This window comes from Mastomys coucha, unplaced genomic scaffold (assembly GCF_008632895.1).
Source record: "Mastomys coucha isolate ucsf_1 unplaced genomic scaffold, UCSF_Mcou_1 pScaffold22, whole genome shotgun sequence".
Lineage (NCBI taxonomy): Eukaryota > Metazoa > Chordata > Mammalia > Rodentia > Muridae > Mastomys > Mastomys coucha.
Genome location: NW_022196905.1, coordinates 107123056 through 107142500, shown reverse-complemented (window position 1 = coordinate 107142500; position 19445 = coordinate 107123056). Strand labels below are relative to the sequence as shown.

General features: G+C 49.7%; 2 protein-coding genes and 1 pseudogene across 6 annotated transcripts in view; 1 reads left to right on the top strand and 2 right to left on the bottom strand.

Annotated features, from left to right (window-relative positions):
- Usp30 (ubiquitin specific peptidase 30) overlaps positions 1-19445 on the bottom strand; it is a 63170-nt gene that overhangs the window by 8835 nt on the left and 34890 nt on the right. For 2 of the 4 annotated variants that reach the window (XM_031337472.1, XM_031337470.1), the window contains exons 2-7: positions 17477-17586; positions 16248-16430; positions 11580-11683; positions 6518-6616; positions 5740-5785; positions 4629-4723 (exon numbers count right to left, since the gene is read on the bottom strand). In XM_031337472.1, coding sequence (XP_031193332.1) covers positions 4629-4723; positions 5740-5785; positions 6518-6616; positions 11580-11683; positions 16248-16430; positions 17477-17586 — 637 coding nt within the window. Of the gene's footprint in view, positions 1-4628; positions 4724-5739; positions 5786-6517; positions 6617-11579; positions 11684-16247; positions 16431-17476; positions 17587-18699 lie in introns of all 4 variants that reach the window. The other 2 variants (XM_031337473.1, XM_031337471.1) reach the window with 2 other exon arrangements.
- Positions 7167-10416, bottom strand: LOC116070685 (annotated as a pseudogene).
- The window catches only part of Svop (SV2 related protein), a 76471-nt gene continuing 76118 nt past the window's right edge, over positions 19093-19445 (top strand). For both annotated transcript variants that reach the window (XM_031337469.1, XM_031337467.1), the window contains exon 1: positions 19093-19224. The gene's annotated coding sequence lies outside the window, so the exon portion shown is untranslated. The remainder of the gene's footprint in view (positions 19225-19445) is intronic.

Genomic DNA, 19445 nt, shown 5'->3' with positions numbered 1-19445 from the left:
GTGACACAGTGGGGACACAGGGAGGGGACACAGTGCACAGCAGTGAGACGGTGACACAGGGGACACAGGGAGGGGACACAGTGCACAGCAGCTTTACGAAGCAGCATGAGATCACCCTAGAGTATGTACCTATCCCAGAAGCTTGGGGATTTATTTTTTAAATATCCTAAGGGACTGGTACCAACTACCAGGATGTCCATCAGTTCCACTGATAGCACCAAACCAGGAGTAGTTGAAGCCTAGGGAGTAATCAGACAATTGTGGACATCCATAGAAAGGAACTGTACTAACAACAGTAGCGCAGTGGAAGATGTGCGAATCTGCGGATGGCCATGCTGTTAGGAAGCACCCCTGTATAAGGTGACAGGGTAGCTCAGATGTGCAACCCTGGAAAATCTCTAAAAGCAGGGACATTTGGATGGCGAGACATGGGCAGAAATAGGCTCCTGGGTGAGGTCTGCACACCTATTCTGCACGGTGCTACAGAGAAACAGCTACAGCTCAGGACCGAGATGTCAGAAGACAGAGCCAGGGCTGGCAGACAGACAAGATTATCAGAGAAAATAAACCCTCAATTGTGTATACCCGCCTATTCCACAGCTGCCCACAGAGCCACACAGGTGCAGGAGGACCCTGAGGGTCCTGGCAGACACAACAGCGGAAGTAAGAACAGAACAGGGCATTTGTTGTCTAAGAAAAAGAAGAGTTTGGGATTTGGGCCAAATTAGCTCCTGTCAGAACAAAACCTATCTTCTATATCCCCTCCTTTTTCTCTTCTTCCTCTTCTTCCTCTCCCTCCTCCCCCCCCTCCTGCTTTTCCTCTTCTTTTGGTGTATGTGAGTCTGTGTGTCAAATGTAGCTCAGGCTGGCCTTGAACTGGCAGCTGAAGCTGGTCCAGACTTGTGACTCACAGGCCCATCTCCTTACAGCTGGCAGAGGTATGTGCCCCGCCTGAAAATTCACTTTCTCAGGGACAACAGAATCCAGAGTCTACTGTATTGAATATGCAATAAAAACACCTAGTGCTGCAGGGGAAGAGGAAGAAGTAACAAGCCAATGAGAATTGGCCTGGTGTGAAACTGGCACCCAGGCCTCACACCCATGCTGCAAGGATGATCCAGGGCAGGGGAAGCATAAGAAGGCATCAGGAAAGGGAAAGGGAGGCTTTACACCGTGTGCGTGCGCGTGTATGTTTGCACATACATGTACCTGTGAGTGTGTGTGTATGTGTATATGTATGTTTGTGCACACATGTGCCTGTGAATGTGTGTATGTTTGCACACACATGTACCTGTGAGTGTGTGAGTGTATGTGTGTATGCACATGTGCACACCTATGTAGAAAGTGCACATGCGCTGGTAAGAGTGTTTGTGGAAGTCAAGCTGTTTTCTTCCACCATGTAAGTTCCAGGGTCAAACTCACACTGTCAGGCTTGGTGACAAGTGCTTTCCGACCTGGGCGTGGCAGGCACGCCTGGGACCCCAGCTGAGGAGTTGGAGCAACTATCCCTGTGGTTTCCTGATGGCCAAAGTACAAGCTCCAGGTTCTGAGAAAGACCCTGTCTCAAAACCCAGGTGTCAGGGCAACTGAGAAGGGTGGCCAACTTGGGCCTCTGGCCTCCACAGGCATACACATGTACATCGTGTCCCAGCAGGGGCTTGAGAGGAAGGTTCTGTGTGACACAGGGTGACAACTCTTAAGCTGTAACCCCTTGAGAACACCCATCATGTGTTTCCTAGAGGGCTAAAAGAAGTCACAGTGGCCATCACCGCCTTACTCAGCCTCGCACTGGTTGCCAGAGACAGGTGGAGAGAAGATACAAAGGGCAGAGAGCTGTGGGGGAGACCAAGGAACTGCCATCTAGACAGGTCAGCTACTGCAAAGATTCCACAAGAAATCCAGAACTGAGTATGGCTCAGGGACAGTGTTGGCCTTGCATTCACAAGGGCACACACCCTGGGTTCAGTCCCCTCACTGTGAAAAACAAAATAAGATAAAAAATAAATTTTGTAAGATCTCAAAATATTACAGAGATCAACAACCAACCACAACTCCATGTAGTGGTGACAAACAGAAAATACAACATTCCTACTTCCACTTGCAACAACTTCAAGATTTACATAAATTCAGGGGAAAATCACAGATGTGTGGCCAGGACACATCAAGAGTTACAATATATGAATCTTCTCAAAAAGATTAGCACGTTAGGCACAGGTGACATCAATCAACACAAGACAGTGAAGAGAGTACAAGGTACCTACAGAGCAGGAGCAAGCCCCTGCAAACCATGTGCCCGACGGGGTGAGAGCCAAAATAGACAGGGACCCTGAGTCAGCAGCACCCATCCCTTAAAAACAAGCAGCCAGCTGGGGTGCTAACACCTGTGACACACACACCTAGAAGGGCCCCAGAGGTAGGAGGAGCAGTTCAGAGGTTAGCCTGGGCTACATGATACCCTGCTCCAAAAAAAATTTAAAAAAAAAGGAAAGAAGGAAGGGAGGGGAGAGAAAGGAAAGAAAAAAGGGAGGGAGGGAAAGAGGAAGGGAGAGGGGGGAAAGGAAAAGAGAGAGAGAGAGAGGGAGAGGGAGGGAGGGAGGCAGAGAGGGGAGAGAAAGGAAGAGACATGAGAGAGGTGGGGACTGAAAGCAGACAAAAGGATCAGCAAAGGACCCAAAAATCCATTTTTCCAAGAAGCCCAGCCATGGCCGACAGGCATTACAAAGGACAAGAAGGTGCCTGCCAGGACGGCTCAGAGGTCAAGTGCTTACCTTGCAAGCATAAGGGACCTGAGTTTGATACCCAGAACCTACATTAAAAACAAAACAAAACAAAAAACAAAGCCAGGCACGGTAGCACACACTTGTAATGCTAAAGCCGGAAGGTGGAGACAGGCAGGGGCCAGCGCTAACTGCTTGGCCAGCATAGCCAGCTTAGTAAATCCCACACCAGTGAGAGACCACGTCTCAAGAAACAGGTGGCCTTCAAGGCTTCCATTGGGCTTCTATACACATGGGCCTGGACACACAAGGACAAGATGTGTTGTCAAAGGCTGGAGAAAAGCAGCTCTGTACACTGTAGTATGAACTGGGCAGCCACTGTGGAAATCAAATTGGAGAATCTTCAAAAAATTACAACTAGACATGTCTGGCCACCAGCAGTCCCAGTCCTTGGGACACTGAAGGCAGAAGGACTGAGTCTCAGGACAGCCTGGGCTACAACAGTGACTGCCTGTTTCAAGTCAATCAACCAACCAACTAACAGAATTAGCATGTGATCTGTCCAATCTCTTTTCGGGTGTGAAGGAAGAGTAGCTGAGCTCAGCACCACATAAAGACACCTGTGGCTCCATGCTCAAGCAGCACTGGCTGGCACAACACCCTGGGCAAGCTCAGCATCCACCAGAGGAGAGGGTAAGGAAAAGGTGTAGACACGCACACCTCTGTACACGATGGATACTATTCTCCCAAGAAAAAGGCAACACTGTGCTTTCTGACTACACAGATGAATCTGAGGGCATCCCCTAAATAATAACTCCTACATGACTTCACTTAATGACAAGCTTACAGAGACACAGACTAAGGTAGAATGGGGAGATACCTGCAGGGATCTGGCACCCAGCACAGTGACTGCTGTTAACAAAGCACACAGAAAACCACTGAAAGGGAATCCTGACGAGTTGTCACCCCTCACACACAGTCTAAGGGGATCCTGACGCGTTGTCACCACTCTCACGCTAAGGCCATGACTCTAGATGCTGGCTTGACTGTGGTAGTCAGGAGAGTACGTCTCCACCCACCACTAAGCACTCTGCATATCTGTGTAAGCTGTGCTTGTTAGTTATCCCCAGGGACGCAGGTGAACTATACATCTGCAGGGAGGGGAGGGCTTGGGTCAGGAGCCAGGCAGCACAGTGAGTGGGAGGCCTTGGCCCCACGTGGAATGGTGCCACTGCTCTGGAGAATTATCTGAAGACTGAATCAGGGTCCCCACATGTGGAGGCTGCCAGCTCCTTGGCATAGTCATTCATTTAAGAACACATCCACACAAAAACCCTAGAGTGAAAACAACCGTAAACAACCCTCAACTGATGGAAGACAAGGACACTTGTCAGGGCCATGAGACACAGCAGGATCAGGTTCTAAGCAGCAGGAGGTGCTGTGCATGCACCCCAAAAGAGAAGGCCCAACCGTCCAGAGCATGTAACCCAGCAGGTCACAAACTAGGTAAGTGGTCATGTGGTGTTCAGGAGAGAATGCTCATGTGTGCAGTGTGTCAAAATCTCCTAAAACTGCCTAATAGTTGTAAAATTCTCTCTTTGCATTTTTGAGATTTTTTTCCATAAAAAAGGTTAGAACCCTCAAATGCAAAGCAAAGCCCCTCCCACTCCTCAAATCTGCTGTGCCCGACAAGAGCAGACAGACATGCAGACCTACAACCTGAAATCTGTCAGCTGACAGCAGCTCTGCTGCTCCTGGGGCAAATGCTGCCTGAGTGTCAGGCAACACCCGCACTGATATCCCCCAGCACCCTCCCTTCCTCCTCAACACAGCCAGCCCGCACTGCAGGCCCTGGGCTGCATCCTGCCTGAAGCAGTCTCCCTGGGAGCATCAGGACGGGCAGCCGCTTACCTGGTGCTCACAGTGTTTGCACACCATGTTACTGGTGAGTCTTCCGTGGAACGGATGCTGAGACTTCCAGTGATTGGTCGTGGGGTGAGGGGACCCTGGAATGCAAAGCACCTCTGACCGAGTCACCCAGGCTCACCCCAGCTCCAAGCTCCAGGGCACAGAGCAGATGCTCCGGGCCCACCCCAACTCCACCCTCCTGGGCACAGAGCAGATGCTCCTCCTCTAGGAAAATGTTCATAATGTGCAGCAAGAGCCTTCCTCAGGCACTTCCAGTCTCCAGCCTCATGGAAGAGCCTCAAGGCCTCTGCATTTGGCCATGCATGGGAGCAGACCTAAGGATGCTATATGTAAGGTCAACAGACACATGGCAGGGAGGGCAGGAGGAGGCACAGGCATTCCATAAAGTAAGGGAAGCTCTGGAAACAACTTGAATAAACAAGTTCTAGAGAATGGGGCTGCTCTTTGCTTAGGATGGGGCTGGTGGGACAAAGAGCTCCTGGGAACTCCTCTCTCTTCAGTCAAGCAGCCCTGAGCAATGTCCTGACCCTGCTTACTAGTCAAGTGATCAGGAAAGTCACTTCATCTCTCCCAATCTCTCTGAGACACAGAAATATCATCTTATGCTATAGTCCAGGCTGACCTGGAACTATGTAGTCTAGGCTAGCCTTAAAGACACAGTAAATCTTCCTGCCTCAGCCTCTCAATTGTTGGGGTTACAGGCGTGAGCCCATACTTGGTCTGTAAACTTAATTGGTGGAAATGGGTAAGTGCTCCCAGTATCCACTGAGGAGGCTCAGATGAGAGGCCGTGCTTGCTGCCTGGGACCAACTACCGGCAGGGCTACAGCTGCTGCCTAGGGGCTTTGGGGACTTCAAGTGTTGAGAAAATGCAGATTTCTCAAGAAAGTTATGGCATTCTGAAGCAAAAGCATGGAGGTCCAGCACAGCCCCAGCTGGGCACAGCTGGCAGGAGACAGGTGCACCAGGCCCTGAGCAAGTGCACAAGGTCCAGCCGGCAGGAGACAAGCACACTGCTGTCCTAGCTAAAAGGCACACATTTTGCTTTCATTCATGTCTTTAAACACACATTTTTATCAATGGAAAATGCCTACCTCTTGTGTGGCAGGTGACATGTCTGGGAGCCACTTCTGACTGCTGCTGTAGGGAAAAGAGAGAGAGATTGAAAGTCTGAAGGCAGCCCTTTAACCACCCTCACCACCTGCAATCTTACAAGTTCCTGGGCCAGCAGCACCAGCAAAGCCAACATTCCTCACAGCCCAGAATTTGTAAGTGGCGCTGACCCACCTTCTGGTTGTTTTCTCCATGAGTTCCTTTATAGTGGCCACAAAACCATGTTTCTTCTCTCTGGGATATTTCCTCCCTATTGTCAGTCAACTACTGTCACCGCCCTAAATATTACATAGTCACAGGGAGATGAGCACTCACTCAGAGAGTCCAGTGGCCCTTATTCCTCTCTATTAACAAGGAAAAACGCCAGGCAGTGGTGGTACACACCTTTAATCCCAGCACTAGGGAAGCAGAGATGGGCAGATTTCTGAGTTCGAGACCAGCCTGGTCTACAGAGTGAGTTCCAGGACAGCCAGGGCTACACAGAGAAACCCTGTCTCAAAAAAAACAAAAACCAAAAACCAAAAACACCCTCCAAAAAAGGAAAACCAAATCATTCTCTCCTCAAACACAACCCAGGCTGCAGCAATGAATCCTCTTAAAGGGCCTACTGCCTCCAGCAAAAACAAGGGTAGGAGTGTGCGGCTCAGGTTCTGCTGCCACAGCCTCCCAGTTACTGGGTCTTACTCTCTAATCTAGGCCTTACAAAGACTGTGTGCCCTATCCTAACTGAGACCAAACAGACCAACACTGAGACGTTACCTCCAGGGAATGCACATCAAACAAGTGGGTGACTCGAGGCTGGCGGTCCCGCTCATCCTCCAGCGATGAGGTGATGACATGGAACAGCTCGTGAGCATCCTATCAAAGGACAAAGCTTCCTGAAGACAGGTTCATGAGGCAAGGCTAGGGTCAGAACCCAGGCCACGTGCAGCAGACAGTCCCAACCCTTACCAGGCAGACTGCTTTCTGCTTTCTCTGAGTCCTAATAACTGAAGGAGACTGGCCTCCTACTCCAGGTGGGGCTTGCTTTTAAAAATACAGGCAAGATGCATGCAGCACAAAATCAAACGCGCCTTCTCAGGTGTGTAGCAGCAGCACTGAGAATATTCAGATGGCTTGGTGGATAAGAGCACTGGCTGCTCTTGCAGAAGACCTGGGTTTGGTTCCAAGCACCCACATGGAAGCTCACAATTGCTATTATCCCAGCTTCATGGGATCCAAGACCCTCTTGTGGTCCCACCACATGTGGTGGACATCAGGCAAAACACCAAACACCTAAAATAAAAATAAATCTTAAAAAAAAAAAAAATTGGCCAGGCCAAAGGTGGCACACACCTTTTATCCCAGCACTTGGGAGGCAGAGGCAGGCAGATTTCTGACCAGTCTGGTCTACAGAGTGAGTTCCAGGACAGCCAGGGCTACACTGAGAAACCCTGTCTTGAAAAACCAAGAAAAAAAAATTGTTGTGATTTGGGTTGAAGATGCAGCTTGATGTTCAGGCAGGTAAAGGCCTGGCTGTGGCCATGGGAAGGGTCTGCCCTCACCTCTTCACCCACTGCTGGGGTTTACAGAGCTCTGCCTATCGGCTTCTGTGGGGTTTTGAATGTTTGACCCAGGGGAAGTGAGGAGGTATACCCTAATTGCAGGAAGGGTGTCCAGCCTCTTGGGGATAGTCATGTGCTGAGAGCATAGCTCTCTCCAACAAAGGTCTCTCAGCAGGATCCCCAAATCCTGCCAGCAAGGAGGGAATCTTGTACACAGACTTCAGTGATGTGCCTAGCATCCAGAAGCCTCTGGATCTTCCTGATGAGATTCTGGGATTGCTTCAAGTCACTGGCACTCAGCAGCTTCCTTTTCAAGATGGCCAGAAATCACCTCTGGGCTGGGGGTAAGGTCAAGGAATGTGACTAGAGGCAGGGGGATGGGGAACTGGGGTCTATGCATCATACCCAGAAACTGTATCACCTTCACAGTAGAGACAGACTTGTTTCCACAGTACATGATGTGGCTGGTGCTGGTGTGGGACTTGACCAGGTGGCTGCTTATGAAGTGCCTCTTCGATCAGATTCTCCATGTTGGAATCTTCCATCCAGTAGATGCTGTACCACTTACCCAGGTGTATGCTCCTGTCCTTATCGTAGTAGCAGGCACAAGATGACTCTTTGGGGTTGGTGGCAGCAGTTGTATAAACACTGACGTCATTGGGCAAGTGGTTCATCACGGAGCCAGACCCATACGCTTCAACGTACAACACCATCTTCTGGTACAGTCTGTGTTCATGCATGTAGCGAATAGTCTTGATCAGGTCCTTGACATGAAGATCATCTCTAGGAAACACCAGGATTCCAGTGGATCCATGGTCAGTGAAGTACAAGAACACACGATCCTGGGAACCACATCTCAGGACTTTTCCAGACTCTTTACCCTTCATAGCTTCTGCGCTGCCTCTCAGCACAGTGAGGAAATTCTCTAGAGACATCCTCTCCAGTGTAACCCTTCAGGACTCCCTTGTCTGCATCTGTGCTATTGGGTTGGTTGATCATAATCCTGCAGTGGAATTTTCTTCAGAGTTGACAATGTTGTCATACATCAGCACTGTGGTGTGTTTGTCAGGAATCCTTTTTAGTGGATGATCTAGTAGCCATGGCATGCATCTGCCTATTGCTGGTAATTATGCCAGACACTGGAACAAGCTGTAAGTTGAAGTTGCCTTGTATACCCCACTCTTGGTACCAATTTCCATCTTAGTTAGAGTTTCACTGCTGTGAACAGACACCATGACCAAGAAAACTTTTTTATTTTTTTAAAGATTTATTTATTGTATGTAAGTACACTGTAGCTGTCTTCAGACACACCAGAAGAGGGCATCAGGTCTCATTACAGATGGTTGTGAGACCATGTGGTTGCTGAGATTTGAACTCAGGACCTCTGGAAGAGCAGTCAGTGCTCTTAACCACTGAGCCATCTCTCCAGCTCCCCAAGATAACTCTTATAAATGAAAACATTTAGTTGGGGCTGGCTTATAGTTTCAGAGGTTCAGTCCATTACCATCATGGGAGGAAATATGGCACTGTGCAGGCAGACATGGTGCTGAGAGCTCTACATCTTGATCCAAAGGCAGCAGCAGGAGACTCTCCCTTCTGCACTGGTTGGGACTTGAGCACTAGGAAACCTCAAACCCCAACAATGACACACTTTCTCTAACAAGTATACAGCTCTTCAAATAAGGCTGCACCACCTAATAGTGCCACTTCCCATGGTCAAGCCTATTCAAACCACCCCAGCTTCTGCGAGGGAGTCTAAGTATGTGAACCGACAAATGCCTGTTTGAGACTCTGCCTGCAATTCTTGGAACGTATCCACAAGTGTCCATGGCAGGATGTGCCTCTATCAACTTGAAAGACCTCCTTCTCCAAGATGCAGCTTGCTTACCTAGCTGCTCTGTGACTCCTCTCCCTCTCTCAGGCTGGGCCTTGAGGCCTTTGATCCCACCTTGGGTCTCATCTCATGTGGACCCTAGAGTGATTTTTAAACTGGTAAGAGCAGATCCCATATTTGAGCTTATTACTTCAGGCCATAGTAATCAGATCTGTCAGTTTTTATTTATTTGTGGCTATGCAGTGCTGGTGAGGAAAGCCCAGCCATGCGCATGCCAGGCAAGCATTGGACACAAAGCTAACCCAGCTTCTGAGCCTCTGCCAGAAAAGAGGAAGCCCATCCTACTGGTGCACAAGGACTTCAAGAGCAGACTGAGGGCTCCACGTGTTCCCTAGAGTCCCAGGCTTACCCTCCTCCTCTACAAGGCTCCTAAACACATCCCAAACTCCTAACCTCTTCAGCCCTTGCTTGGGCCAGACTTAAGCTATGCCATTCTGGGCTGGGTCCCAGCAGCAGCCCCTCCCCCTTTCCTTATCATGCCAATAGTCCCTTCTGTGCTAGCTCGTTTAATGTCAACTGGCCTCAAGCTAGAGACATCTGAGAGGAGGAAACATCAATTGAGAAAATGTCTCCAAGAGATCCAGCTGTAAGGCATTTTCTTAGAGACTGATGTGGGAGGGCCCAGCCATTGTAGGCTGGTGGTCCTGAGTTCTGTAAGAAAGCAGGCTAAGCAAGTCATGGGGAGCAAGCCAGTAAGCAGCATCCCTCCATGGCTTCTGGATCATCTCCTGCCCACAGGTTCCTGCCACTCCCCATGCCCCTGACCCCGACTATGAGAACGAGATCATGTCCTCAGGTGATCTCACTGAATCTTCTCTCCATTTTGACTGGTCAGATAAAGGCTAGAGCTGATGATTGCGCAGTGGAAAGAAAAGGTGGGAGTGGAGGTCTCAGAGAGAGAGGAGGAGGGAGGAAATGGAGGAGGAGGAGGTGGAAGGAAGGTGGTACAGAACCACATGGCCTGGAGAAGCCGCAAGTAACAAGGGACCACATAACTGGGGTACAAATTAGCATAGTGATAGATCTGTATAATCTACGCATATGGCTTATAAATATAATAACTGGTTGTGTGGTTTTTATACGGGCTTATTGGGGTAAGAAATTACTGCAACAGCTGAATGTGTGCTTCAGTGCCACCAACACAGCAGGTGACAGAGAAGTCACTCTGCTTCTCTGAGCCTGGACTGCCATCCATACCCTGACTCCTTACAGGCTGTCATGGGGATGCAGCCAGGTAACACACAGGGATGACTAAGCCCAGTGTATCTCCTATGGCTCCAGGTTTAGACAGAGTAGACTGCCCATCAGTGTGAGCCTCTCTGGACCAACTAGATGGTGAGGTGGTTGCTCTGCCTGCTGAAGGGCAAGAGAATAACACAGATGCCCCCCCTTCTCTTCTCCCCTCCTCCCTTTGGCCACACCACTGCTGCCCACACACTGCTGTGCACTGACTCAAGGGTCACTTGGCTTAAATTGTCCTTGACAGAAGGGTGGGACTTAGAAAAAGTAACAGTGTCCTTGGGACCAGTCTCCCAGCTGAGATACAGGAAAGACAGCTGAGTCAGAGCAATAGCTAAGGGTCATTTCCAAATGGAGATGGAAATACATTCTAGCTCACAAGTGCAGCCAGCAAGATAAACCTTCACAGAGACACTCGTCACACACTTCATGTTGGAAACATGCCACAGGGCTGCAGATCAGCAAGAACAAGGAACAATCCCTCTGCTCCGGCCTCAGCATGTAGAGTCTCAGAAGGGCTGCCTCCCTGCCTCAGTTTAGTGTTTGACAGAACACACACGCTGTTTGGAGGTACAGCTGGGGAAGATGTGTGGGAACTGGAGCATCTCACCCCAGGGCCCCAGGTCTGCTGGCCTGGGCCTCGGAGTGGCTCTGGGTAACAGTGGTCAGGAGGGTGGCACAACAAACTCCAAAGACCACAGTGAAGTTGCAAAGGGGAGGGTAGAGAATGAAGCCTATGGCTGTGAGGGACACCTGCTGGAGGTCTGGGGACTGCTTAAGCCTCCTCTGAAGATGGATCTTTGAAAGCAAGGTGAGGGATGAAAGAGGGTCTCACACAAACCTGGTTCTCTCACAACCTGAGTACAATCAGTGGAAAGCCAGAAGCTTTTCTCTTTTGGCTACTGTTTAATTCCCCAGTGCCAGTGTCTACCCACTGAGTGACACAGAGTGCTGTGTCCTCTCTAATCAGGACAGCAGTGAGACACTGGCACTCTGTTCACACTAGGAGATATAACAAGGAGAAGACTTGCCAAGCATGTTCAATGCCCATGGCATGTGCACACACTCATGTATGTGTGTGCACACACCCCTCATCCCTAGGTTAAAGGTGTCTCCCAGCTCAGTATGCTGTTGGAGTGCTCACCTGCTCCTCAAAGGACGAGATCTGCCATCGGTACATTCTCAGGACGTCCAACAGGCAGCTGGCATCCAAGACCTCGTCCTCAGTGACTTCTTGGCAGGACAGAGCTGGGTACAAGAGAGGAAGACAACTGAATCAGAGCATAAGAAAGTGCTGAACATGCAGAGGTGACAGTATACCAGTGACACTGCAGCTCCCTCTTGCTCTTTGGAGCCTTACACACTGTGGAGTCAGCATGTCATGTTTGTTGAATGAATCTAAGATTTCAGAAAGCTACAAATTACCATCTGATAAAGAAGGATGTTGTAAATCAGTTGAGTATGGTCTGAACTCCTAATTCTCAAGGTTGGAAGGCACTCACTACCAAGGCGACCCATGCTCAGCATGCAACGCCTATCCTGGCGCTCCACATGGCTTCTCAGCCTTTGCTCCTGTTTGTGCGCTTCTGACCACCAGGTGCTGATTTGTAATCACAAGTATAATAAAGCCCAACTAACAAAAAAGTTTGTCTGGCACAGTGCATAGGCCATAGTCCCAGCTACTGAGGATGCTAAGGTGGGAAGCTGTCTTGACCCCAGGAGTGTGGGGCCAATCCTGGCAATAGGACAAGATGCCTTCCCAAATACTAACAACAAAGAATAACATAAACAATAGAAAGATAAAAGTGGGTCCGCTGAGGATTCACAGCTCTGTGTACACCAGCGGCCAGCTCCTTTCCCTGAGGACAGCGTGGTGTCCCAACCACTCCACTCTGTGGATGAAGCACAGAAGCAGCCATAGGCTAAGGGCACACAGGCTGGGTGCTGAGAAAGCATCTCTAGAGAGACAGGCAGCTCAGGCTGGAGGGATCCACAGTGTTTATCATGAGGCCTGGAGTTCAGAGCCCAGCACCAGTATCAGGTGGCTCACCACCTCCAACCCCATCATGGCCTCCAAGGATACCCATAGAGATACACACAAACACATATAAACAATACAATGCATCTAAACTGGGTATGGTGATGTACAGCTTTAATCCCAGCATTCAGGAGGCAGAGGCAGGAGGATCCCTTTCAGTTTGAGGCCAGCCTGGTCTACAGAGTGAACTCCAGGACAGCCAAGGCTACATAGTGAGACTGGTCTTAAAACAAAATAAAATAACAACAACAACAGCAAACAAAACAAAAAAAAGAACAGGGAACCCCACTGGCCATGACTGGGACTGCCACTCTGACCGCAGTGCAGGAGGCCAATGCAGTGTTGCTCAAGTGGGAGATAAAGGGTCAGCACGCTCAGGTTCTGCTTCAGTGACCCTCACAGGACACAGGCCAGGCCCTTTCTGCCCCTTGGTCTGCAGTCAAAGCATGTGAGAATCCTCACATTTAAGCTTTGACTCCAGAGGGCGGGAACACTGCCCACCTTCTGCCCCTGCTGCGGCTCCACCTGAGCTGTCTGACATGGCTAGAGCAGGAGGGGCAGGACACGGGTAGGGGTGGTATGGGGTGGGAAGGCAGCTACCTCAGCAGCCTGTGGTAAGCATGTTGGCCCAGCCCTCCAGGACAAAGGCTGCAGAGCTAAGAAAGAAACCACATTCCCCCAAAAATGTCAATGTCTCCACCTGCCACCAACAGAATGGCTCTGCCATTCTTCCCAAAAGTCATATTTCTGTGCACAGATGGCCCTGTGCTGTGACGCTTGCTACAGCCTGGATTACAGGCACCACTGAACTACAAAGCACGTGAGGTCCCCAGCCACGTAGACACATAGGGGTTAAGATGGGCTGCAGGCACCGAGGCTACAGAGGCTGCTCAGCAGCTGAGAGTGCCTGCTACTTTTTCTACTCAAGTTCAGTTCCCAGCACCCACATCAGGCAGCTCACAGCCACCTGTACGTCCAGCTCCAGGGCATTCATTGCTCTCCTCTGGCCTCCATGACACCCACATACATGTGTCACGCACACACACCCCCCCACACACACCCACATCCATTTTCAAAGGAAAAAAGTTCTAATAAAAAAGCGCTCCTATACACTAACAACAAAACCCCCAACAACCCAACTCGAGCACATTTCTCTTAAGCCAATGGCCAATAGGAAGATTAAGAGATGCAGTGATTACTCATGATCAGGAAAATGCCAACGCCAAAAAAAAATACCACGTCACACGGATATGTACAGGTATGTGTTTGTGGAAGACCACCTCACACGCATGTGTGTAGTTGTGTGTCTGTGAAGGACCACCTCACATGCATATGTGTAGTTGTGTGTCTGTGGAGGACCACCTCACACATGCGTGTGTAGGTATGTCTGTGGAGGCCAGTGTTTGATAGCAAATGTCTTCCTCTACCACTCCACAGTATGTCTTGAAACTGACATGCTCACCACACCCGGAACTCTCAGTCTGGCTAGAGCTGCCCAGTGAGCCTCTGGGCCTCTCCTGTTTCTGCCTCACGCTGCTGGGATTAGAGATGCATGGCCACAGCCTTTTATGCTGGTCCACAAGCTTCAGCAGCAGGCGCTTTGCCCTCTGGGCCTTCTCAGTCCCTTGCTTCTGACCATGAGAGTATTACGTGCTGTAGTGGAATGCAGTTGCAGTGGCGGAGCTTGGTTTTTTTTAGCAGTTGTTAACTCTCAGCACCTGGCAGCACTGAGACTGCCTCTGTCTAACCCCTTCTCCTGGAAAGCAGCCGTCACCCAAGGCTCTCACACCACCACAGCAAATCACAACGTATTTTCTACCCTGCTCCTTTTTATTGTAACATCATCACCTCTCCCAAACAAAAAGATAACAAGCTGTGGTAAAAGTGGCCCTGCTGCGGCTGGAGAGACTGCTCTGTGGTTAAGAGCACTGTCTGGTCTTCCAGAGGTCCTGAGTTCAATTCCCAGCAACCACATGGTGGCTCACAACCATGTATTATGGGATGCAATGCTCTCTTCTGGCCTGCAGGCATTCATATACATAAAATGAAAAAATACATCTTTAAAAAGAAAAGTAGACCTACATGGCGGTGTGCCACTGGTTCCTTGGCTCTCTGCCAGGCATCTCCATCCCTGGGTGTTTAGGCACCTGCTGGAGACCCTTGTGCATGGATCATGTGATATCCAGATGCCATCAAGGACAGTTCAATAGTAAAACAATATATATTTTTGCTCCAAACTGAGTTTTGGATCGGTGAGCTGTGCTTGCCACCAAAGCCTGACCACCTGAGTTCCATCAGGAGCTGGAGGGGTGGTAGGAGAAAATGGACTCTTACAGACTGACCTCTGACCTACACATATGTGCCATGGCATGTGTGCATCCCACATAAACACACATAAATGAATGTAAAGTTTTTGCATGTAGATTTATAATAATGAAGTTGGATATGTGATTTCAAATCGCCAGGGGGCTGGAGGGATGAGTCGGCAGTTAAGAGGGCCTGGCTGCATTCTCAGAGGACTCAGGTTTGGTTCCCAGCACCCATGTGGCAGCTCATGACCACCAGTAACTCCAGCTCCAGGGGATCTGACACTCTCCTGGCCTTCATGGGCACTTGCACACACATGGAATAAACTCACACAGACACTCACAGACACGTAAATAAAAAACAAATCCCTGCACTAGAGAGATGGCTCAGTGGTTAAGAACACTGACTGCTCCTCCAGAGGTCCTGAGTTCAATTCCCAGCAACCACATGGTGGCTCACAACCATCAGTAATGGGATCTGATGCCCTCTTCTGATGTGTCTAAAGAGAGTGACAGTATACTCGTACACATAAAATGAATACATTAATTAATCTTTAAAAAAATTAAAAAAAATAAGTCCCCACATCTTTTCCCAGGCACTAACTGTGGTGGTGAGAAAGACTTCCCGCAGTGAGATTACCTGGGGATACCAGCCACATTGCATGGGCTCACTAGGTGTTTCTAAAGCACACTCAGGAAAGTTCAAACCATTCCCATGCCCACTGGCAGCATGTGCTCACCCTGGCTAACAGATGCCTGGGCCTGGGATTGGCTTTTTCATCTTTTGTGACAGGCAAAAAGAAACAAAACCGAGAACCTTTATTTGCATTTCTTGTTAATCATCTTATTTCCTGGGCCCAAGTGACTGTTTACTCACTTCTTTTAAAACTTATAGTTGAAGTACTTGTATGATTGTGGGTTTTTGTTTTGTTTTGTTTGGTTTGGTTTGGTTTTCCGAGACAGGGTTTCTCTGTGTAGCCCTGGCTGTCCTGGAACTCACTCTGTAGACCAGACTGGCCTCAAACTCAGAAATCTGCCTGCCTCTGCCTCCCAAGTGCTGGGATTAAAGGCGTGTGCCACCACCACCCGGCAGGTTTTTTCTTTTCCTTTTAAAAGCTGCTATTAAGCTGAGAGTTTGCTTTTTTTAAACAGATGGTTCCACTTTTAATTTTTTTAAAAAAGTGGGGCTGGTGAGAAGGCTCTGTAGGTAAAGGCAACTGCCCCCAAACCTCACAGCCTGAGTTCAGTCCCCAGGACCAGACAGTAGAAGAGAACCAAAGTTGTCCTGACCTCCCTATGTGTGCTGTGCGCACACACAACAAATACAACTGTTTTCCCAATCTGATGGTGTCTCTTAGGTTCTCAGTGCATGCCTCTCCCCGACAACATCTTTTCCTACCAAGTGGCTCCTAAGCCTTTCTTCTGTCAGCTAGACACTGAAGACGCTCACCCCTCAGGTCCCCAGTACCTTTCAGGAGGTTCAGCAGTGTCAAGGACAGGCACTGGTGCGTGTGTGGGCCCTGCTGGTCCCTGGAGTACTGGGTGGTAAACTCTTCCAGCCACTTGACAAACGCAGGGCAGGCAGACAGGCCCTGCAGCAGCGAGTTCATGAAGCAGGTGTTCCCCAAGTTGACAAGGCCGGGCACAAGCCCTAGGGGGGGCGGGGTGAGGAAGAGGACAATGCATCACCTGGGGAGACCTTCTCTCCTCTCCCTTCTGGGACCTGGCATCTCCGCATGGAAGCCCTCAGTCGGGATTCCACCCTGAGTGAGCCTGGGCACAGGGCATGCTAGGTTGCAGACTAAGCCACAGTGTGGGCCTCTGACCTGTGTTCTCTCTGAAACCCTTCTAGGTGCTAGCTACAGATATGAAACAGACAAAAGCAGCAGCCGTGCCTTCCTCCTTGCTCATGCGCTCCTGGACTCTCTCTCCTTTAGTTAGAGAACAGTGCCCCACAATAGCTGGCAACTCTACAGCCTCCCGGGACAATGCTTTTGTCCTCCCCACGGTGACCAAGAAAGACACTGGTCAGTCTGCCTGTAGAACAGCAGCACAGGCTCACAGGATGCCCTCTTTTCCTCTTCTGCCAAAATTCATGAACTCAGTACACAGAGCCCAGGCTGGCCTCCATCTCGGAGGGCTGGCATAGTGTGTGCCACCAAGCCTTGTTTAGAAACTCTTGAATGTGACAATGCTCATGAAAACACACAGTGAACTTCTCCACAAGCATCCACTCAGCTCCCCTCTCCCCTTCTCTCCTGTCTTTCAGAGAAACCACTGCTGTGATGTAATCAGTGAGCTGCCAGACTGAAACACAATCAAACACTAATAACAACAATTGAGTCATTGAAACATAATGACAAGGCCTGCCTTTTTTCACCACCCCCCATTGGAATGGGGTCTTGCCTATGTCACCCTGTCTGGACTGGTACTTGCTATATAAAGCACAAATTGGATTCAAATTCATGGCATCCTCTTGCTCCAGCATCCCAAGTGCTGGAATTACAGGCATGAGCCACCGGACCAGCACAAAGCATGTCTTAAAATCAAATATAAAACAGAGCCTTCCCACCACAGGGCAGGAGATTCCATTTCATAGACCATGGTCCTCAATTTAAAGGGAAGAGGACCAACTACTCAATCAGACAAAAGAGGCTGGGGCAAATCCAAGACGGCGATGCAGGGCTCCGTCCCTACCTTTTCTCCGCTTCTTCCTCTCTGTAATGGGTCCCCAGATAACATAGATCCCTGCTGCAAGGGCAGCAGCAATTCCACCGATCACTCCCCAGTTCTTCATGACTTTGTATCTGAAAAAGAACAGACGTGGACTGTCTGTCTCCCAAGAGCAGATTGGTACAGACAGTGGCAGGGAAGTAACATTTCATCAAAATAACCCCACCAACCAGCAAGCTTGAAATCTAAGGTAATATGCACCAGTAAGAATTTGCCTTGGAATTTGGGGTACTTAAGCGCTTAGCTTGAAAATGGGGGGAGATGGGAACAACACTGGGAGTCTTTGTCAACCACTCTCTACCTTGTTCATTCAGGCAGGGAACCCAGAACTCACTAGCTAATCAGACTCTCCTGCTTCTTCCCTCCCAGTGCAGGAAATATGGCGGGCCACCTGGTGTTTGCATGGCTTCTGCTGATCTCAACTCTGGTCTTCACATTTGTTGCTTATACAATAGGTAATCAAACACCTGAACCATCCCCACCCCGCCAGGCTCTCCCTATTTATTTACTTTTTTTTTTTTTTTCCTTTTTTTGAGACAGGGTCACTCACACTAGCCTTGAACTCACTCTGTGGCCTAGGCTGGCTCTGAACTCAAGAGTCCTCTTGGCTCCTGAGCAATTCATGACAAGAGTGGTGGCACCAGGGCTGGTTTTAGAAATGGATTTCTCGTTGAGACTATTAGGCAACACAACAAGAGATCATCTATATGTTTATACAATTAAAGATTTCTTCGTTTCAGGCTTGACTTGAACGTGGGCACTATTCTTTTTCCCACAATAAGAAAACTGAAGCAGTAATTCAAAACATAATTTTATACAAAGTAAGGCAACTGAAACATATGTGCAACACATGTGTAGCATATACCCACATATATGTTGCATGTGGACATGTGTGTAATCCATTCTTACCTAATGTTTGGACTATATGAAATTGATCCCCTCCTCCAGTACCAGGGATTGACCCTAGGGCCTTATGCAGGATAGACAAATGCTCTACCACTAAGATCTATTCCCCTAACTCCAACTGCATAAATATGGATCTAAGCCCAATAAACACTCCCTGAAAAGGGTCACTAGTGACAACAGCAATCATCAGGCAATGGCCAGCATTCTCCGATGTCACAGCTAATCATGAATTTCCAATCATTTTTGTTCTTCCAGGATGAATCCATATAATGTGCACAGACCTTGGCTTAAAAAGCAGTTAGCTGGAGAAGGGGCCAGTTACAGCACACTTGCCCGGCACACACTCAACGTGAGAAACTGAGGTACGGTGTTGATTGACTAGTTCTTCTGCAGAATGGTATCATGAAGCGAGTACGAGAGACCGGGGGTGAGACTAAGCTGGCCAGCCCTGCTATCAGGTCAGCTGTTAGGCCACAAGGCCTAGTCAAGCCTTATTTCCCACCTGGTAAAATAAGGACAGGATAAACACGGGGTGGGGGCTTCCAAGCTGAATAAATGCTGTTAGACCTGCCCTGGTATCCAAGGTAGCCAACTCAAGCAACAGGTCCGAGCAGTTAGGGTGAGCAATGGGGGTGTGGCCCGAGGCCTTGGGAAGATAAACGGGCTGGGGTGCAGGCGGGGATCCTAGCAGGAACGAAGAGCCTGAAACTGTCACAGACTGGGCATCGTAGCAGCTGAGGGGCTTCAATAGCTTGGGAACCAGCGCGGTTTGGGATGCAGAAGTGAGAATTCCCAGCAGGGCAGAGGTGAGAGACGGGCATATGACAAACTGGGGGTGGCGTGCAGGCCTGGGGAGACTGTGGGCCTGGAGCCCGGGTCTGGGGTCACCGCGAAGGGCTGCGGGGTCTCGCAGGCCGCGGCCACTGCAGGGACGAGGAGGTGACGCTGGGCCGCGGCCTCCGCCTCGGCCTGGTCCGCGCAGGCCTGGAGGCTCCGCGGCCGCCCCCACCCTCACCCCCACCCCCAC